We start from the raw sequence: 18,744 nt of genomic DNA, 5'->3' as shown, positions 1-18,744 counted from the left end.
TACAAAAGTATACAGTTTGGGGAATGAGTCTGAAAGTCAAAAGTCTGCAGTCAAACTGTATGCATATGTCAAACGAAACCAAATAAGACCTATTTATGGGCAAAAAAAGATGTGCAGGCAGCTTAGTCACCCAATGCAAGGTATTACAGCCAACAACAGAGCAGCAGATAACAAAATTCAAGGTTCTATAGTTTGAAACTGTTCACTAGCAAAAGTTTGCTATAAATCTGATTTGAATTTGAAAACTTCTTGGTTCACTTTCATTATTAGCCAAATATACACTTCTAAGTTAATAAAATTGTCTTTGCTAATGAAGCCCAACTATCTCTCCCAAACCTTCAGTGGCATCACCATCACAGAAATCCAGTGGCCAGAAGCTTCACTGAACCAACTGCATCTACATCGAGGCTACACAAACAGGGCAGAAACTGGGAAGTCTATGACAAATGGCTCACCTCCTAACCCCTCAAAACCTCCCCACAAGATTCAAGCCAAGACTGTGATGAAATATTCACCGCTTACTAAAAATAAAATGTCACACAAAAATGTTGGTTGCAGTTTCTTGAAAGCTTGAGGACCAACAGCAAGAGCACTTCACAACAGCAGGTGATGGTGCTCCATGTGGCATATACAAAATAATCAAACATTTAAGTGTTCAATTAACTACCATAGATACTGTCTTTGAAGTTCAATGTCACACCTATCCCTTTAAGTAATTGCACTGCTGCTTTGATAGTTGATTTCTCCCCATTGTACTGTACACACCTCCAGATCTTTGTGCAAAGGCAGCAGCATCAATATCATATGTAAAACAATAGCAATAAAACACAAATCAAAAAAGTTCCAACTAGCAACACACCAGAAAAAGAATCAAAGACTAGGATAAGCATAGTTTAATACATGGAGGTTGGATCGTCTTTCAAAGAATTATTTAGACCCTATCAATAAAAAAAGTTATCCTAATATTCTTTCCTCATTAGTTTAAGCTTTGTGCAAAGAGGAATGCAACCAAAGAATTTCAGCAACTGCCATTAAGACTCTGGGAGGTATATGTTCAAGTTTGGAATACTGCAGTACTGAAGCACTTATCATAGACGGTTAGATCAAGGCAGTGATAAAAATATATAAACTGCTTACAGATCAACAGAACTCATGGGTATTAATCACTGGAGTAAGTTACAACATTCAATGTAAATAGTAAACCAGAGAACGAGCATAAGCTAACCAGTACCAAGTTAGCTGAGGTAGGTCTTGGCAGCCCAATGCAAAGGCACAAAGTAGTACTTAAGGAAAATGGCAGAAACAACTGAGCAAAAAGTGAAATGTTTGAAAGGTTTTACAAAACTATTTCTACAACTGCTACCACAAAGCTTCACTGTTTATTGGAAAGAAAAACCAAACACATTGTGAACTTTTCTGAGCTTCAGAGATCAAGAGTGTTGCTTTCAAAAGGAGAAAAGAAATAAGGCTGTTGTTCAAAATGAGACCTTGGATTTAAAAGAATGGGCAAGACAAAGATCACCTGACCCACATGTAGTGCATAGTGCAAATCTCTTTTAAACAACAATGTCTATATGACTTTTCTCCTCTATTGGATGTCAGTAATTTCTATATTCATGTGTAGTTTAATCAATGAGAAAGGAAAATTTGTTTGTAATTGTACTAAAACCTGTTAATGTTTGCGCTAATCATTTAACTATTTTGCCAGACAAAACTCTGGAATGTCAAAAGCTACTAGCAATAATAAACGTGGGTCCAGATTTTGACCGGTCACTTGTCACATGATTAAACCCCAAATCTCACAATAACTATTGCCTCTATCAATCATTCTTTAGCTTAGCAGTTTAATGGAAATCAATTGTCTAAATAGGTTTTGGCAACTATGCCTAGCCCTAGTGAATATGTACACTGTAAGTGTGAAAACTAACATGACAACAATTACATTTGAAATTGTCTTCTAAAATTATAACTGACCTCAGAATTGATTATAACTGCACATGTGCCTTGTATGGTTGCTGTACTTTGCATGTTAACGTGAATATAATTCTACATTATTCCTAATTTTGAAAAGTATTTTTTTTGGACTTCCTGCCAAGGTGACAAATTTATTCCTGGCTAAACAGTACTGTACTTAGTCTGTTTTCTGGATCTAGCACAGGGATCCATTTTTAGAATCAGTTCAACACCACGGCTGTGGCAGCTGGATAAGAATGGTGTTGCATATTGCCTTTAAATCACCACTCAAAAAGAAAGATTTGAACTTGAATTCAGAATTTAATCAGTTTTTCAGAAATACAAATTTCCTGGGGGGGGGGGGGGGGGGGGGCAGGTGGGAGAGAGAAAAGGGATAAACAAGGAAACCAATTCTGTGTAGAATGCCAGGCAAGATCTGAGGCATCCACTGTTACAATTACCTGGGACAGGCATGGCATCTACTATCAACTAAGCAAATTCAGATACAGTTGGAATCACAGAATCATACAGCACAGAAGGAGGGCATTCGGGCCATTGTGCCTAGGCCGGCTCGGTGAATGAGCTATCCAACTAGTTGATACCTGAATTAAACTGAATTGTTAACTTGATTTTGGAAACTAGCCAAACCTAATCCCCACTTCGTACTCTCCTGCCTTTGAATAAAGCCCTACAGTAACTAGGAACTGTACCACATTCTTTAATATTTATGCACATTATGTGGCTATTAAATCCACATGAAGAAATAATGTTGCCTCTAATATTTAAAAAAGCTATCTAGACTAACTGAAACGATGCAGCTCATCATACTTTTTAGTTTTGAAAACTTGCAGCTGTTTCCTCCATCATCAAATATCTATCCAGACTTGCAAAACAACCCTGCACAAGACTGTTGGAACCATTACTGAGGTGAGAGAGAAAGAGGTGCAACATTGCAGCAGCTCGACTTCACTGTGACCTTTTCCTATTACATCTTTTGATCTACTTTAAAAATGCAACACAGATACTCCCAAATCAGCCATTGACTTTCTGCTTCATCTAATTATCCCTCCAGATAACACAGAATTACCAAGTCCTTTTCCTGTTGATTCAGATAATTTAGTAAAGTGCTATTGAATATCGTTATTTAGGAAATTCTATCTAGCTGAAAGTATTAATATCCTCCGATAATAAAGCATATGTATTGGACCGGAAACAAAGATAAGCCAGAAAAAGAGTAAATGAGCAATGGTAGACCTTCAACCAGAGATACAAACCAGTAAGGAAGAAAGATGGGGCATCCAAAGCCAAAACTCTCTGGATGACAAAAGAAATAAAGGTTCAAATAAAACAGAAAAAAGTTGATGGCAAATATCAGGTGCAAAATACAGTAGAAAACCAAGCAGAATACAGAGTGCAGGGGGAAAAAGGACATAAAGAAGGGCGAGAGAGTATGATTAAAAATTAGCTGGTAACATAAAAGGGAACCCAAAAATCTTTCAGCAACATATAAAAAGTAAAAGGATAGTTACAGGAATGGTGGGGCTGATGCGGGACATAAATGGAAACGTTGCAGGCAGAGAGCCTGACTGAGGTATTACAGGAGTACTTTGCAACTGTCCACACAATAGAAGAGGATGGAGTTAATGTTGCAGTAGAGAAGTGGGATTAGACATAGGATAAAAATAGATGGAAAGATGGCATTAAATAGGTTGGCATCACTCAAAGTTAACAAGTTACCTGGCCCAGGTTGCTGAGAGGTGCAAGGTGGAGCTAGTAGAAGCTTTGACTACAATCTTTCAATCACCTTGAATAAAGGTACAGTGCCAGAGGACTGGAGGATTAGATACATTACACACCTGTTCAAAAAAGAGGGATAAACCTGGGAATTACAGGCCAGTCAAACATCAGTGGTGGGAAAACTACTGGAGACTGTGAAGTACAAAATGAATTCTAATGTGGAGAAGCATGGGTTAATAAAGACCAGCCAGCAGATTTGTTGAAGGAAAATCTGGCTGAATTTTAACCTAAAAAGTTTGGGTCTGAGTCAGGCTGAGGGTTAGAATCTAGAAAATCTATTTCCTGACCCAAATCCACTTCCAACAAACCCAATTCCAGCTTTAACTGAGGCCGGAATTTGGGTTGGCAGCCAACCTGCTCCAGAGGTGGGTTGGAACTTTAAATATGAGAATGAGGCTGCGAGCCTTATTATCATTCAGCTTTTCAACCTTAACTGCTGTCGGCCAGGTTTCCCCAGCCTCACTGAGATGAGGACTTGGTGGATTCAGGTACCTGATCGAGGAGCCTCCATGATCAGACATAGCCCCCCCGCCAACTGACCTTCTCCCGAGGCCTCTGATCCCACCACAAGGCCTTTGACCTTCCCCCCCCCCCCCCCCCCCCCACAGCCCCCCATCACCACGAAGTCTCCAAACTCTTCCCACCAGCAGGCCCCCGATTCGGCTAGGTTTCCGTTCCCTCCCCCACCCGTCTCCGAACTGTAATCCACCAATCCCCTACCTTGTACCTCGCAATTTCACCCACACCCCACTTACCACAAAGCCAAATCCGCCCTTCCCCTGTAGCCCGTGTGATCGACAGCCCCCCCCTTCCCCCACACACACCCACCCCACCCCCCCAATCAGTCCCCATCCCGCACTTACCTGCTGCTGTGGTCTTCACTGGCCAGCCCAACTGGAGGACCATCTTGTCAATTGGGTTAGGTTAGTAAAGGTTCCCACCCACCATTCTGACTAACCTGATCAAGTGCCTTGATGAAGTAACAGGGCAGGTTGATGAAGATAGTGCAGTAGTTATTGTGTGTGAACTTCCAAGACATTAAACACACAAAACAGATAAATTCAGAAAATAGAAGCACATGGGACTAAATGGAGTGTAGTAACTTGGGTACATAATTAGCTAAGGGATAGGAGGCAGAGAGTAGTGGTGAACAGATGTTTCATTAACCTGAAAGCAGCATGCAGTGGGGTCCCCCTGGGGTGTGTATTAGGACCATATAATAACTGAACTTGTGTATAGGGAGTGCAATTTTGAAGTTCACAGATGATACAAAACCTAGAAACATAGTCAAGATTGAGCAGGACAGTAGCAGACTTCAGGAGGAGAGACAGATCGGTGAAATGGGCAGAGACATGACAGATGCAATTTAATGCAGAGAAGTGTGAAGAAATCCACATTGGGAGGCACATGTAGAGACAGCATAATCTCTATGAACTATTTTGAGAAGTGTGCACATTCACAAATCGTAAGGTGACAGGACAGGATGATAGGGCGGTTAAGAAAGCATAGGGGATACTTGGTTTTGTAAATACAGAAATAGGGAAGTCATGAAAAACCTTCACACATCACAGGTTAGGCCTCAGCTGCAGTATCCTGTGCAATTAATGGGTACCACACTTTAGGAAGAATATCAGGGTATCGGAGCAGGCACAGAAGAGGTTTACCAGGGTGGTAATAACGATGAGGGACTTCAGTTATGTAGCAAGATATTGGAAAAGCTGGAATTGCTTTCCTTGGAGCAGAAAAGATCAAGGAACACAGGAACAGAAACAGGCCATTCAGCACCTCGAGTATGTGCTGCCATTTAATGAGATCATGGCTGATCTTTATCTTAACTCCATCCACTTGCCTTAGTTCCATATCCTTCATACCCTAGCTAAAATCTGTCAATCTCAGTTTTAAAATTAATTAAGCTCGCATCTTCTGCTTTTTATGGAAGAGAATTCCATGTTTCTACCACAGGAAGAACGGTTTCCTACCTTCTCTCCTGGCTGGCCAACATCTGATTCTAACGTTATGTCCCCTTGTCCAAGACTCACCTACTAGCAGAAAACGTTTCTCTCCATCTACCCTATGAATTTCTTCAAAAATCCTAAACACCTCAATCAAATGACCCTTAACCTTCTGTATTGCAGGGAAAACAAGGCTAGTGTAATCTTTTCTCATACATCTAATCATAGAATCATAGAAAGTCTAAGGCACTGAAAGAGGCCACTTAGCCCATCGTGTCTGCGCTGGCCGAGAAACGATCCACCTATTCTAATACACAAACAAGAAATGCTGGAAATACTCAGCAGGTCTGGCAGCATCTGTGGAGAGAGAAGCAGAGTTAACTTTTCAGGTCAGTGACCCTTCATCAGAACTGGTCTATTCTAATCCCACCTTCCAGCATTTGGTCCGTAACCCTGCAGCTTACTGCACTTGAGGTGCATACCCAGACTCCTTTTGAATGAGTTGAGGGTCTCTGCCTCAACTACCATTTCAGGCAGAGAGTTCCAGACCATCACCACCCTCTGGGTGAAAAAGTTTTTCCTCATCGCCCCTCTAATGTTTCTACCGATCACTTTAAATCTATGGCCCCTCATCACTGACCTCTCTACTAAGGTGAATAGAGCCTTCACCTCCACTCTATCCAGGCCCCTTAAAATTTTGTACATGTCAATCAGATCTCCCCTCAGTCTTCTCTGTTCCAAGGACAACCCCAGCCTATCCAATCTTTCCTCATAGCTACATTTTTCCAGTCCTGGCAACAACCTCGTATATCTCCTCTATACCCTCTCTAGTGCAATTACATCCTTTCTGTAATGAGGTGACCAGAACTGCACATAGTACTCAAGTTGTGGCCTAACCAATGAGTTATACAGTTCCAGCATAACCTCCCTGCTCTTATTTTCTATACCTCGGCTAATAAAGGAAAGGATTCCATATGCCTTCTTACCACCTTATCGGACCTGTCCTGCTACCTTCAGGGATCTGTGGACATTCACTCCAAGGTCCCTCACTTCCTCTACACTTCTGAATATTTTCCCAGTAATCATGTATTCCTTTGCCTTGTTTAACCTCCCCAAATGCATCACCTCACACTTCTCCAAGTTAAAGTCCACTTGCCATTTTCTGCCCATCTGGCCAGACCATCAATATCTTCCTGCAGCCCACAGCTATCCGCTTCGCTATCTACCACATGGCCAATCTTTGTGTCGTCTGCAAACTTCTTGATCATGCCCCCTACATCTACGTCCAAATCATTAATATACACCACAAAAAGCAGGGGACCCAGTACTGAGACCTGTGGAACGCCACTGGAAACAGCCCTCCAGTCGCAAAAACACCCATAAACAATTACCCTTTGTTTCCTGCCACTGAGCCAATTTTGTATCCAGCTTGCTGCATTTCCCTCGATCCCATGGGATCTTATCCTTTTAACCAGTCTGCCATGTGGGACCTTGCCAAAAGCCATGTAGACCACATCAACTGCACTACCCTTATCTATCTTCCTTGTTACTTCTTTAAAAAATTCAATCAAGTTGGTCAAACAAGATCTTCCCTTAACAAAACCATGCTGACTATCCTTGATTAACCTGTGCCTTTCTAAGTGACAGTTTATCCTGTCTCTCAGAATAGACTCCAATAATTTGCCCACTACTGAGGCTAGACTGACTGGCCTGTAATTTTTCGGTCTATCCTTCGCTCCCTTTTTAAACAGAGGTACAATGTTAGCAATTCTCCAAACCTCCGGCACCACACCTGTATCCAGTGAGGACTGGAAAATGATGGACAGACCCTCTGCTATTTCCTCCCTTGCTTCTTTTAACAGCCGAGGATAATTTCATCTGGCCCTGGTAATTTTGTGGTGAATCTACACTGCACTCCTTTTAAGGCCAATATATCCTTCAAGGTGCAGTGCCCAGAACTGTACACAGTACTCCAAATGTGGTCTAACCAGGGCTTCCTGTAGTTGCAGAAAAGCTTCCTCCCTATTCTAGTCCTCTAGTTATAAAGGCTAACATTCCATTAATCTTTTTGATTATTTTTTGTACCTCATTACATTTTAGTGATCTGTGTACATGAACCCCTTCCTAGCTTTTCACTTTTAAATAACAACATTCAAACTTGCCCTTTTTGGGACCAGAATGGATGACCTCATACTTGGGTTGAAATCCACCTGCCACATTTTGTCCACTCATAATCTAATTTTATGCTTTTCATAACACTAGTTACTAAACCACCAATCTTTATGTTATCGGCAAAACTTGGATATATGGCCCTCTATTGTGTAACCTAAGTCATTAATAAATATAGCGAATAGTTGAGGCACCAACACAGATCCTTGTGGGAAACTACCAGTCACTTCCTTCCAATAACGGGAGACCTAATACAAATATTCAAAATTATCAGTGGGTTTGATAGAGGAATTAAGGAAAAACTGTTTCCTCTGGTAAACGGGTTGGCAACCAGGGGTGACAGGTTTAAAATAATTGCCAAAAGTAGAGGGAATTTTTTTTCACACAAAGGGATGTTAAGATCTAGAAAGGATGGTGGAGGTAGGAGCTTTCAAAAAGGCAATTGGACATATACCTGAAGAGGACTAATTTGCAGGGTTATGAGGAAAAGCCTTGGATGTAGGACTAAATTAGACAGCGGTTTCAAAAAGCAACAGTATGACAGAATTTTACAGCACAGTTGTAATTTGGCCTATCTATTCTATGAATGTTGCAAAAAAAGACAAAAATGTTTAAATTTGCGCAAAAATAGCTGTAAGATCTGTTTAAATGTATCAGAACTAGAAATAGAGCTGTGTCGATGTTTTCCACAATTTTCTCAGTTACCATTTTCTTACAGCAGGTTTAGATTTCCCACCCTCTCTATATCTCTGTTTTTTAAAACTATTGCGTTTCCCTTCACACAATACTCCACTGGCATTTTCCACAACAGCCCGACTCTGAAATTCTTTTATATTATCTCTCCTGTTGTCAAGACCAGTTTCTTCATCCAATCTATTCTGACTCATATAAAGCCTTTGGTTTTTCACTTTTTCCTGTATGTTTTTATTTTTGCTTTCATGCCCGTCAACACCAAGACGTACAGCTATTTCAGAATTCTGTACAACTCTGCTGATACCCTGAGCATTACTGTCTTCAGTCAGTGACTTGCTCTCTCTCTCCTTTGTGTCAGCTGCTGTGTCCCCACTGTTAACATGGCTATCTGGTAAGCAACTTGAGCTTTTGGATGACCAAGGTTTCCCTTGCCATTTTTTCCTGCTAATCTCCCTTTCTCCCTTTTTACGGACATAAGGAGAACGTCGATATACAGTCCTTTCTGCAGAACTGTCTTCTTTTAAGTAGTGTTTTTCCTTTCCCAAAGTCTGGTTGTAAAAACGCACAGGTTTGCTACGGCTTAATATGGCAGACATTTTGTACTTATCTTCAGAGGTCTGATTCATGAAGGTGGCTTCTACAGTACCAACTTTTGATTCATCAATGGACTGCAAAGTTGAATCATTTATGGATTTTGCCTCAAACGGCTGACTAGCAAATTCTGAATGACTTGCATCAGCTCCTGCAAGCTTTTGAGGCTCAATATTCTCCGAATTCACATCAGAAAGCCCAGTAGCAGGTGCTAGATTTAGCTTTTCTATCAGTAATGATTCTTTATCCTTTCTAAGGGCTGAATGTTGTTTTGCACCTCCTTCACGAGGACTAGGAGTTGTTCGCTCCTCATTACCTGAGGGACACATGTTTCCAATGCCATCACCAGGTTTTATTGATAACTGAGAATCTCTGAAAACAACAGGCTGAACCTCAGACTGCCTGTCCTCTCCAGCACTGGGGAGTACTGTCGGCTGTCTCCCCACCTCTCCTATTTCATGACTCTGAGTGTTGCCCGACACCTGTTCACATAGATCTGGTGCACCAACCTTCTGGTCGCTTTGACAAGCAGAGCCCCCACTATTTATCTGCACTGGAAATACATGACTTTGTAGAGCCATGTACATAGGATGAAAACTGAAAGCATGCATGTGTGTATTCTGGCTAAATAATGCCTGTGGTAGAGGTGCTCTCCACCCAGGATGCTGCGTTCCATCTGAAATCAAGTTAAGAAAATACCGTGGGAAAAAGGGATTAAAGTTTTGAGGCAGCTGTTCTGGGGTTGGTGAGACTTGGACAGATTCGTTTCTGTTAGGCAGATGTGGTGTAGTTGCCTGTGGTACTGGTGAATGGCCGCCATCATCACTTTGTACCGACTGACCAGGAGCACTGGTTTCTGCAGGACTGGATATGTGTGGCGGCATCGTAACATTCTCATTATGCATTAGCCCAGCAGTTGTGTGGAACCAAGGATTCGGGTGAAATACTGGAGGAGGACCCCTTGGATAGATCCCACAACTTTTCAAATAAGCCTGGTTCAGTGGATACAGATATGAATACGGTGCCCACAATGGCAAACTGTAAGCCTGAAAAGAAAGAGAAATGTAAGTTTGATATGAAAAAGCACAATCACTTACATGTAAAACTTTGAATCACTGGCTACTAGTACAGCAGTTCCTAAACTATTAATGTGTGAGCTTCCATCAAGTGAATCACCACCACTTGTGGCTGTTCACTGCAGGTCCCGGCTCCACTTCCTGCCTAATGCTGCTGCTGCTTTACTCAAATATTACAGGCTGCCACCTTCAGTGGGCAGAACTTCCTAATCTCAATAGTTTTTGCCAGATTAGGAATTCCTAACTTTACTGAAAATTGCCTTTAACTGCAAAGCATCAGCAGCAGGTAAGAGCTGGAGCTAAACGTGAAGAGGAGAAAAATCAGTTTGCGATATGGTGTGAAGGGGAAGTAGGGGTGGAGAGGGGACAGAAAGAAAGAGAAAAAATGCCTCTGCAAAAAGGATAGCAATTTTATAGAAAGCCATGGGGACCTTATGGTTATGGGGGCAGGAGGTGTCTTTTTTTGTAAATAAGCAGGTGGTGGGGAATTGCTTTATTAAATTGACCAGGGTGCTCAGTTCGGTAGATGACTTAAAAGACACAATAATACTTATGTGAAATTAGAACAAGTCAAAATTGCTGACCAAGCCAGAGAAAAGCAGAAACATGAGTGTATGGATATTTTCTATCTTATATAATCTACTCAAAACAAACCATCAGGGCTGTAAGCACCTGCAGCAGGCCTCAATTAATGGACAACTCATAGAACAGTTATGCAATTAAGATAGTGATCTAGTGTAAATGGGGCCAGAACACTGGAACAGGAATAGGTCATTTAGCCCCCTCAAAACGAACCCCATATACCCCAAATCCCTTAATACCTTTGACTAACAAAAATCTATCAGTCTCAGTTTTAAAACTAACAATTGATCTAACATCAATTGCCATTGATGGAAGAGAGTTCCAAACTTCAACCATCCTTTGCGTGTAGAAGTATTACCTAATTTCACTCCTGAAAAGTCTGGCTCTAGTTTTTTTGACTCTGCCCCATAGCCCTAGTCTCCCTAACTAGTGGAAAGAATTTCTCCTGGTCTACCCTCTCTGTTCCCCTTGATATCTTGAAAACTTCAATCAAATCACCCCTTAACCTTCTAAATTCCAAGGAATACAACTCCAGTTGTTATCTTTCCTCGAAATTTAACCCTTGGAGTCCAGATGTCATTCTGGTAAATCGATGCTGCAATCCCTCCAAAACTAATATATCCTTCCTAAGGTGTCGTGCCCAGAACTGCTCACAGTACTCCAAGTGTGGTCTAATCAGGCCTTTGTATAGTTGAAGCACGACTTCTACCCCCTTGTATTCTAGTCCGCTAGACATAAAGGCCAGAATTCCATTAGCCTTTTTGATTACTTTTTGTAACTGTTCATGACATTTTAATGATCTCTGTACCTGGACACTCAATTTTCTTTGAGCCACCACTGTTTCTTGCTTTTCACCATTCAGAAAGTATCCTGCTCTATACTTTTGTGGATGACCTTGCATACACTGAAATCCATTTACACAGTCTTGCCCATTAACTTAATCTATCAATATCTCTGTAATTTTCTATTTCTCTCTACACTGCTTAAAATGCCAGCTATCTTTGTGTAATTGACAAATGTGGATATGCGGCTTTCTATTCCATCATCAAAGTCGTTAATGAATACAATGAACAGTTGAGACACCAACACAGATCCTTGCAGGACACCACTAGTAACATCCTGCCAATTAGACTAACTGCCTATTATCACTACTCTCTCCTGCTCAGTCAATGTCCTAACCAGGCCAATAATTTGCCTTCAATTCCATGTGCTTCACCTTAGCCAAGACTCTTATGAGGGACTTCATCAAATGCCTGCTGGATCCATATAAATAACATCCATAGACATTCCCCTGTCCATTACATCAGTTACCTCTTCAAGCAATTCAATCAGATTTGTCAGACATGACCTAATCTTTAAAAATCCATGCTGGCTCTCTCTGATCAGCTGAACACTTTCAAGCTGTTCAGTCACTCTATCCTTAAATCACAGACTTAAGAACTTTCCCCGACAATAGCTGTTAGGCAAACTTGTCTATAATTCCCTGGTTTCCCTCTATCATCTTTCAGAAATAGCAGAATGGCATGCGCAATTTTCCAACCTAAAGGAATGGCTCCCTATTCGAGATAACTTTGCAAGATTATAGTTAAGGCATCTGCAATGCTCCCACTTACTACCTTTAAAACCCTGGAATGGAAACCATCTGGTTCTGGGGATTTGTACTGGGCTTTTTAATTCCATTAATTTCTCCATTACTGTTATCTTGCTTATATTAATTTTGTTGCATCCCTGTCCCTGATTCAACAAGTTTCCCTGAGGTGTCTGGCATGCTGACCCTTTCCTCCACTGTAAATACTGAAGCAAAGTAATTATTCAGCGTGTCTGCCATTTCCTTATTTCCATTGGCAACATCACCATCATCAGTTTTCATGGGGCAACACATTGCTATTGACCACTCTCTTTTCCCAAATGAAACTGTAAAAAAATTTTTTGTGTTGACTTTGATATCCCTTGCAAGTTTCTTTTCATACTCCATTTTGTAGCTCTTGCTATCTGTTTTGCCACCCTTTGCAGCTTTGCCATTTTAGCCATGCTATTTTTTGCATTTTTGTATGGTTTTAGTTCTATTTTGTCTCTTACCTCTTTTGTTGACCATTGGCAAGTAGAGCCTTGCCCTTTAGGGAGATAAACAGTTCTGTATCATATTTAATTAGTTTTGACCATTAACAGATTTGCCCAGTTTACTATGAACTCATTGTATTGAAGTCAGCTTAAATAAATCTAGAATCTCAGTAGCTGTTTCATGTTTCTCCCTTTTAAACAGTACATTAACCTCCATCATATTATGATCACTATTAGATAAAAGTTAATGCACCATTAGGCAGTTAACTAAATCTGGCCCATTAGTAAATCTAATGTGACCTGCCTCCTTGTTGGTTCTAGGACATATTGTTGCAGCAAACTATCCTGAACATACTCAAGAAATTCAGTATCTTTCTGACATGCACTAGTCTGCTTATCCCCATCTATATGAAAGTTAAAATCTTCCACCAAAACCACACTGCCTTTGCTACATGCTTGTCAAATCTCAGCATTCATCCAAGCTACCACTTAAAGGCTACTACCATGGAGTCGATACACAACTCCTGCTAATTCTTAAAACCTTTTCTAATTATTAATTCTACCTATAAAGGTCTCAACTATCTGCTTACCTCTCATTATATCATCTCTCATCACTGAAGCGCTTTCATCCTTAATTACTAAGGCTAGATACACCACCTCCTCTATCATTTCCCTATCTTTCCTGAAAACCTTATAACCTGGTATATTTATTTCCCAGCCCTGACCGTCTTGCAGCCATGCATCAGTAACGGTCACCATGTCAGACACTCCAAGTTGAATCTGCACCTGCAATACATTCAATTAGTTCCTTACACTCCGAGCGTTTGTATTGGGAATGCTTATTTGGGCCACACATCCTAAACTGTCCTTCTGCTCTAATGTTTTACTCACAGGTTTCCTAGTTTAATTACATTACATCTTTTAGCTTTCCCTTTACCTGTAGTGCCTAAAGCACAATTTCTAACTGTTGCTCCACTCTCCTCCCTTTTCTTTGTTTTTGAATTATTATCTATACTATGGCTTCTACACATGTTTCTCCCCTCCCCCAACTTACTAGTTTAAAGTCCTTGTGACCGCCCTATTTATCCTTTCCACTAGGACCCTGCTCCCAGCCCAATTCAGGTGGAGTTTATCCCAACAGTACAGTTCCTTCCTGTCCCAGTACTGGTGCCAGTGTCACTTGAAATGGAACCCTTCTTTCCCACACCACTCCTTCATGCATGAAGGTAAATCCACATGTGATATGTGGGAGGCTTTTAAAGAGAGGTTGATTAGCGTGCAGGAGAGACATGTTCCTGTGAAAATGAGGGATAGAAATGGCAAGATTAGGGAACCATGGATGACAGGTGAAATTGAGAGACTAGCTAAGAGGAAAAAGGAAGCATACATAAGGTCTAGGCGGCTGAAGAAAGACGAAGCTTTGAAAGAATATCGGGAATGTAGGACCAATCTGAAACGAGGAATTAAGAGGGCTAAAAGGGGTCATGAAATATCTTTAGCAAACAGGGTTAAGGAAAATCCCAAAGCCTTCTATTCATATATAAGGAGCAAGAGGGTAACTAGAGAAAGGATTGGCCCACTCAAGGACAAAGGAGGAAAGTTATGCGTGGAGTCAGAGAAAATGGGTGAGATTTTAAACGAGTACTTTGCATCGGTATTCACCGAGGAGAGGGACATGACGGATGTTGAGGTTAGGAACAGATGTTTGATTACTCTAGGTCAAGTTGGCATAAGGAGGGCGGAAGTGTTGGGTATTCTAAAAGGCATTAAGGTGGACAAGTCCCCAGGTCCGGATGGGATCTATCCCAGGTTTCTGAGGGAAGCGAGAGAGGAAATAGCTGGGGTCTTAACAGATATCTTTGCAGCATCCTTAAACACGGGTGAGGTCCCGGAGGACTGGAGAATTGCTAATGTTGTCCCCTTGTTTAAGAAGGGTAGCAGGGATAATCCAGGTAATTATAGACCGGTGAGCCTGATGTCAGTGGTAGGGAAGCTGCTGGAGAAGATACTGAGGGATAGGATCTATTCCCATTTGGAAGAAAATGGGCTTATCAGTGATAGGCAACATGGTTTTGTGCAGGGAAGGTCATGTCTTACCAACTTAATAGAATTCTTTGAGGAAGTGACAAAGTTGATTGATGAGGGAAGGGCTGTAGATGTCATATACACGGACTTCAGTAAGGCGTTTGATAAGGTTCCCCATGGTAGGCTGATGGAGAAAGTGAAGGCGCATGGGGTCCAAGGTGTACTCGCTAGATGGATAAAGAACTGGCTGGGCAACAGGAGACAGAGAGTAGCAGTGGAAGGGAGTTTCTCAAAATGGAGACGTGTGACCAGTGGTGTTCCACAGGGATCCGTGCTGGGACCACTGTTGTTTGTGATATACATAAATGATTTGGAGCAAAGTATAGGTGGTCTGATTAGCAAGTTTGCAGACGACACTAAGATTGGTGGAATAGCAGATAGTGAAGGGGACTGTCAGAGAATACAGCAGAATATAGATAGATTGGAGAGTTGGGCAGAGAAATGGCAGATGGAGTTCAATCAGGGCAAATGCGAGGTGATGCATTTTGGAAGATCCAATTCAAGAATGAACTATACAGTAAATGGAAAAGTCCTGGGGAAAATTGATGTACAGAGAGATTTGGGTGTTCAGGTCCATTGTTCCCTGAAGGTGGCAACGCAGGTCAATAGAGTGGTCAAGAAGGCATACGGCATGCTTTCCTTCATCGGACGGGGTACTGAGTACAAGAGTTGACAGGTCATGTTACAGTTGTATAGGACTTTGGTTCGGCCACATTTGGAATACTGCGTGCAGTTCTGGTCGCCACATTACCAAAAGGATGTGGATGCTTTGGAGAGGGTGCAGAGGAGGTTCACCAGGATGTTGCCTGGTATGGAGGGCGCTAGCTATGAAGAGAGGTTGAGTAGATTAGGATTATTTTCATTAGAAAGACGGAGGTTGAGGGGGGACCTGATTGAGGTGTACAAAATCATGAGAGGTATAGACAGGGTGAATAGCAAGAAGCTTTTTCCCAGAGTGGGGGATTCAATTACTAGGGGACACGAGTTCAAAGTGAAAGGGGAAAAGTTTAGGGGGGATATGCGTGGAAAGTTCTTTACGCAGAGGGTGGTGGGTGCCTGGAACGCGTTGCCAGCGGAGGTGGTAGATGCGGGCACGATAGCGTCTTTTAAGATGTATCTAGACAGATACATGAATGGGCTGGAAGTAAAGAGATACAGACCCTTAGAAAATAGGCGACATGTTTAGATAGAGGATCTGGATCGGCGCAGGCTTGGAGGGCCGAAGGGCCTGTTCCTGTGCTGTATTTTTCTTTGTTCTTTGTGTTCACCTCCCTAATCTGTTAATGCCTGTGCCAATTTGCATGTGGCTTGGGTAATAATCCAGAGATTGTAATCCTTGAGGTCCTGTCTTTTAATTTAGCTCCTAGACTCTAGCATCCTCTAAATATGACCTCTTGCCTTCTCCTTCCTATGTTGTTGGTCCCAACATGGACCATAATGACTGGATCCTCCCCCTCCCTCTCCAAAATCCTTTCACATCAGTTTGAGATGTCCTTCACTCTGGCACCAGGTAGGAAACAAATGATGTGCGACTCTCAATCCTGCTTACAACAAATGCTCTCTGCCTCCCTAATTAGTGAATCCCTGACAACTATCACATTGCACTTCCCCTCATCCTATTCCCGCCTTTGGACAGCCACCTACTCCAAGATGCCATGGTCCGCATTGTGGCTATCCTTAACTTCACAGGTACCCAGCACATTGTGCCTGTTGGATAGAATTAGTTTCTGTAGTCCCTCATTCTTGATCTCACCTGGGTTCCCCTTATTCTGAACACTTAGTCGGTCACACCAACCCCATTCTGAACCTGTACCTCACCACGACTTGTGACCAAAGTCCGGAGAAAACTGTCCAGGTACTGCTCCCCTCCCTTAAATGTTGGAGTATCTCCAACTCTCATTCCAGCTCCATGAGTTTATGGCGGACAGATACGAGACACAGAAATCTACTGCAGATATGTTCGCATGGGACAGTCTCACTGTCCACAAACTCCAACATACTGCAGTCCAGACACACAACCTGCTCATATGTTAGCATAAATTATTTGTCTCTAGCTTGTACTCTGCTATAAGTTTATTTTCCTGTTCCTATACACTAACTTGCACTAAACTACTAAATACTTACTGACTCAGCTTCCACTACAAGTAATTGGAGGGTACAAAAAAATAAAAAGCAGTACCACCTTCCCCCCTCTGCACCAAATTCCCAACTGTAGCACTCTTAACAATGCACTCAGTTTTGCGATCACTCTGTGCTCCCCACAAATAGCTGGATTAGGTGCACTGGAAAAATTATTGCTTCTTTAAAAAATCCTCGTTCCATTTGGAGGGTCTAATTTATAAAGGTCTAAAAGTATATTGTTCCTTTAAGTCAATTAAAATTTCCGTAAACTGGCTTTATTGTGCACACAAGGGTGTAAAGTGTTTATAAATACTTTCTAACAGTTTTGAGTGTTCTTGAAATGTAAAGTTTGCCGGAGTATAAATATGATCTCACTCATAGCTCAATGAGTAAACGCACAACATGTGGCAAAGAACCGCACAGACCTATAAGATTGTAAATTTCAGTTCTATGGAGCGCGTTGAACACAGATGGGGCATTACAGAGCTAATTAGCCCAACTGTTCCCTTAGTTCTTGAAGCAATACAGGGAAGAAATCAGCCCAGGGTCCTGCTTCTGATCCTTATACAGTTAACTGCATATATACATATGCAGACATCAGACAATGGCAGGCTTGGGGGACATTCACACACAGGGAAAGCCACTTCCAGTGAGAAAGTTCAGGGCTGCCAGCATCTGTGGAAGTGCACCTTACAGCGAGACCATCCTTCAGAAATAGGTGGAACGGGGGGGGGGCAGGGAGTGGGGGGAAAGGGGTGTGGTTGAGAGAAAACACAAAGAAGTGTTTTCACATTGATAGGATTGAGCTTAATTTGATCCCTCAAAACTTTTTAATACTGGCTATAAGTTTTGTGATTTATAAATGCACCCTAAAAGCCGCAGCAATAGCAATTCATTTCATGCAAGAGGGTAGATTGCAGTGTGCTACAATGGTTACCAAACCGTCAAAAATGAGAATGTAGCTTCAAGAAAACCAATTAATCAGGAATTAAAGTTGGACATGCAGAACCCTGTGCAACGTAAATCAGTAGAGCAAACAGTTTCCTGTTAATGATTTTTAAAATTCTGATGTGAACAGGTACTCAAGGTAAATTGGCCTACCTTAACACCAAGATTGTAGAAAAAGCGTAGGATGTTTTTATCTATTGGAAGAAAGAGGCAAGGAAAAGATGTTAGAAATCATTATTTCTTCCTAAATTTGTCACAAGTTCAATAATGCAATCTTCATATAGACTGGGCAAACCAAATTGGCAAAAGTAACTTGGAGGACGAGTTCATGGAATGCATTTGAAACAGTTTTCTAAGACGATATGTTGACGAACCAACTAGGGAACAGGCTATTTTAGATCAAGTATTTTCCAAGGATTAATAAATAATCTTAAAGTAAAGGATCCTTTGAGAAAGAAGGCTTATAATATAATGAATTGCATATTGAGGTTGAGAGTGATGTGGTTAAGTCTGAAACGAGAGTCTTAAATTTAAACAAAGCCAATAATGGAAATGTGAGGGGAGAGCTGACTGAGGTAGATTGGGAAATTAGGTAATTAGATTAAAAGATTAGAATGGCAGGTAAGCAATAGCAAAGATTTAAAGAAATATTTCATAATTCTCAATGAATATACATTCCCTTGAGGAATAAAAATTACGCTGGAAACGTGGTACAG

General features: G+C 41.5%; 1 protein-coding gene across 1 annotated transcript in view; it reads right to left on the bottom strand.

Annotated features, from left to right (window-relative positions):
- Nucleotides 1-4,600: 4,600 nt before the first annotated feature.
- Nucleotides 4,601-18,744, bottom strand: part of otud4 (OTU deubiquitinase 4) — a 132,816-nt gene continuing 118,672 nt past the window's right edge. Inside the window, exons 17-18 of the mRNA XM_068041448.1 lie at nucleotides 18,182-18,222; nucleotides 4,601-10,201 (exon numbers count right to left, since the gene is read on the bottom strand). Coding sequence (XP_067897549.1) covers nucleotides 8,573-10,201; nucleotides 18,182-18,222 — 1,670 coding nt within the window. The 3' untranslated portion in view covers nucleotides 4,601-8,572. The remainder of the gene's footprint in view (nucleotides 10,202-18,181; nucleotides 18,223-18,744) is intronic.

The sequence above is a fragment of the Heterodontus francisci genome, chromosome 1 (genome assembly GCF_036365525.1).
Source record: "Heterodontus francisci isolate sHetFra1 chromosome 1, sHetFra1.hap1, whole genome shotgun sequence".
Taxonomy (NCBI): domain Eukaryota; kingdom Metazoa; phylum Chordata; class Chondrichthyes; order Heterodontiformes; family Heterodontidae; genus Heterodontus; species Heterodontus francisci.
Note: the sequence above shows the minus strand (reverse complement) of the source record. Positions and strands in the feature narration are given on the sequence as shown.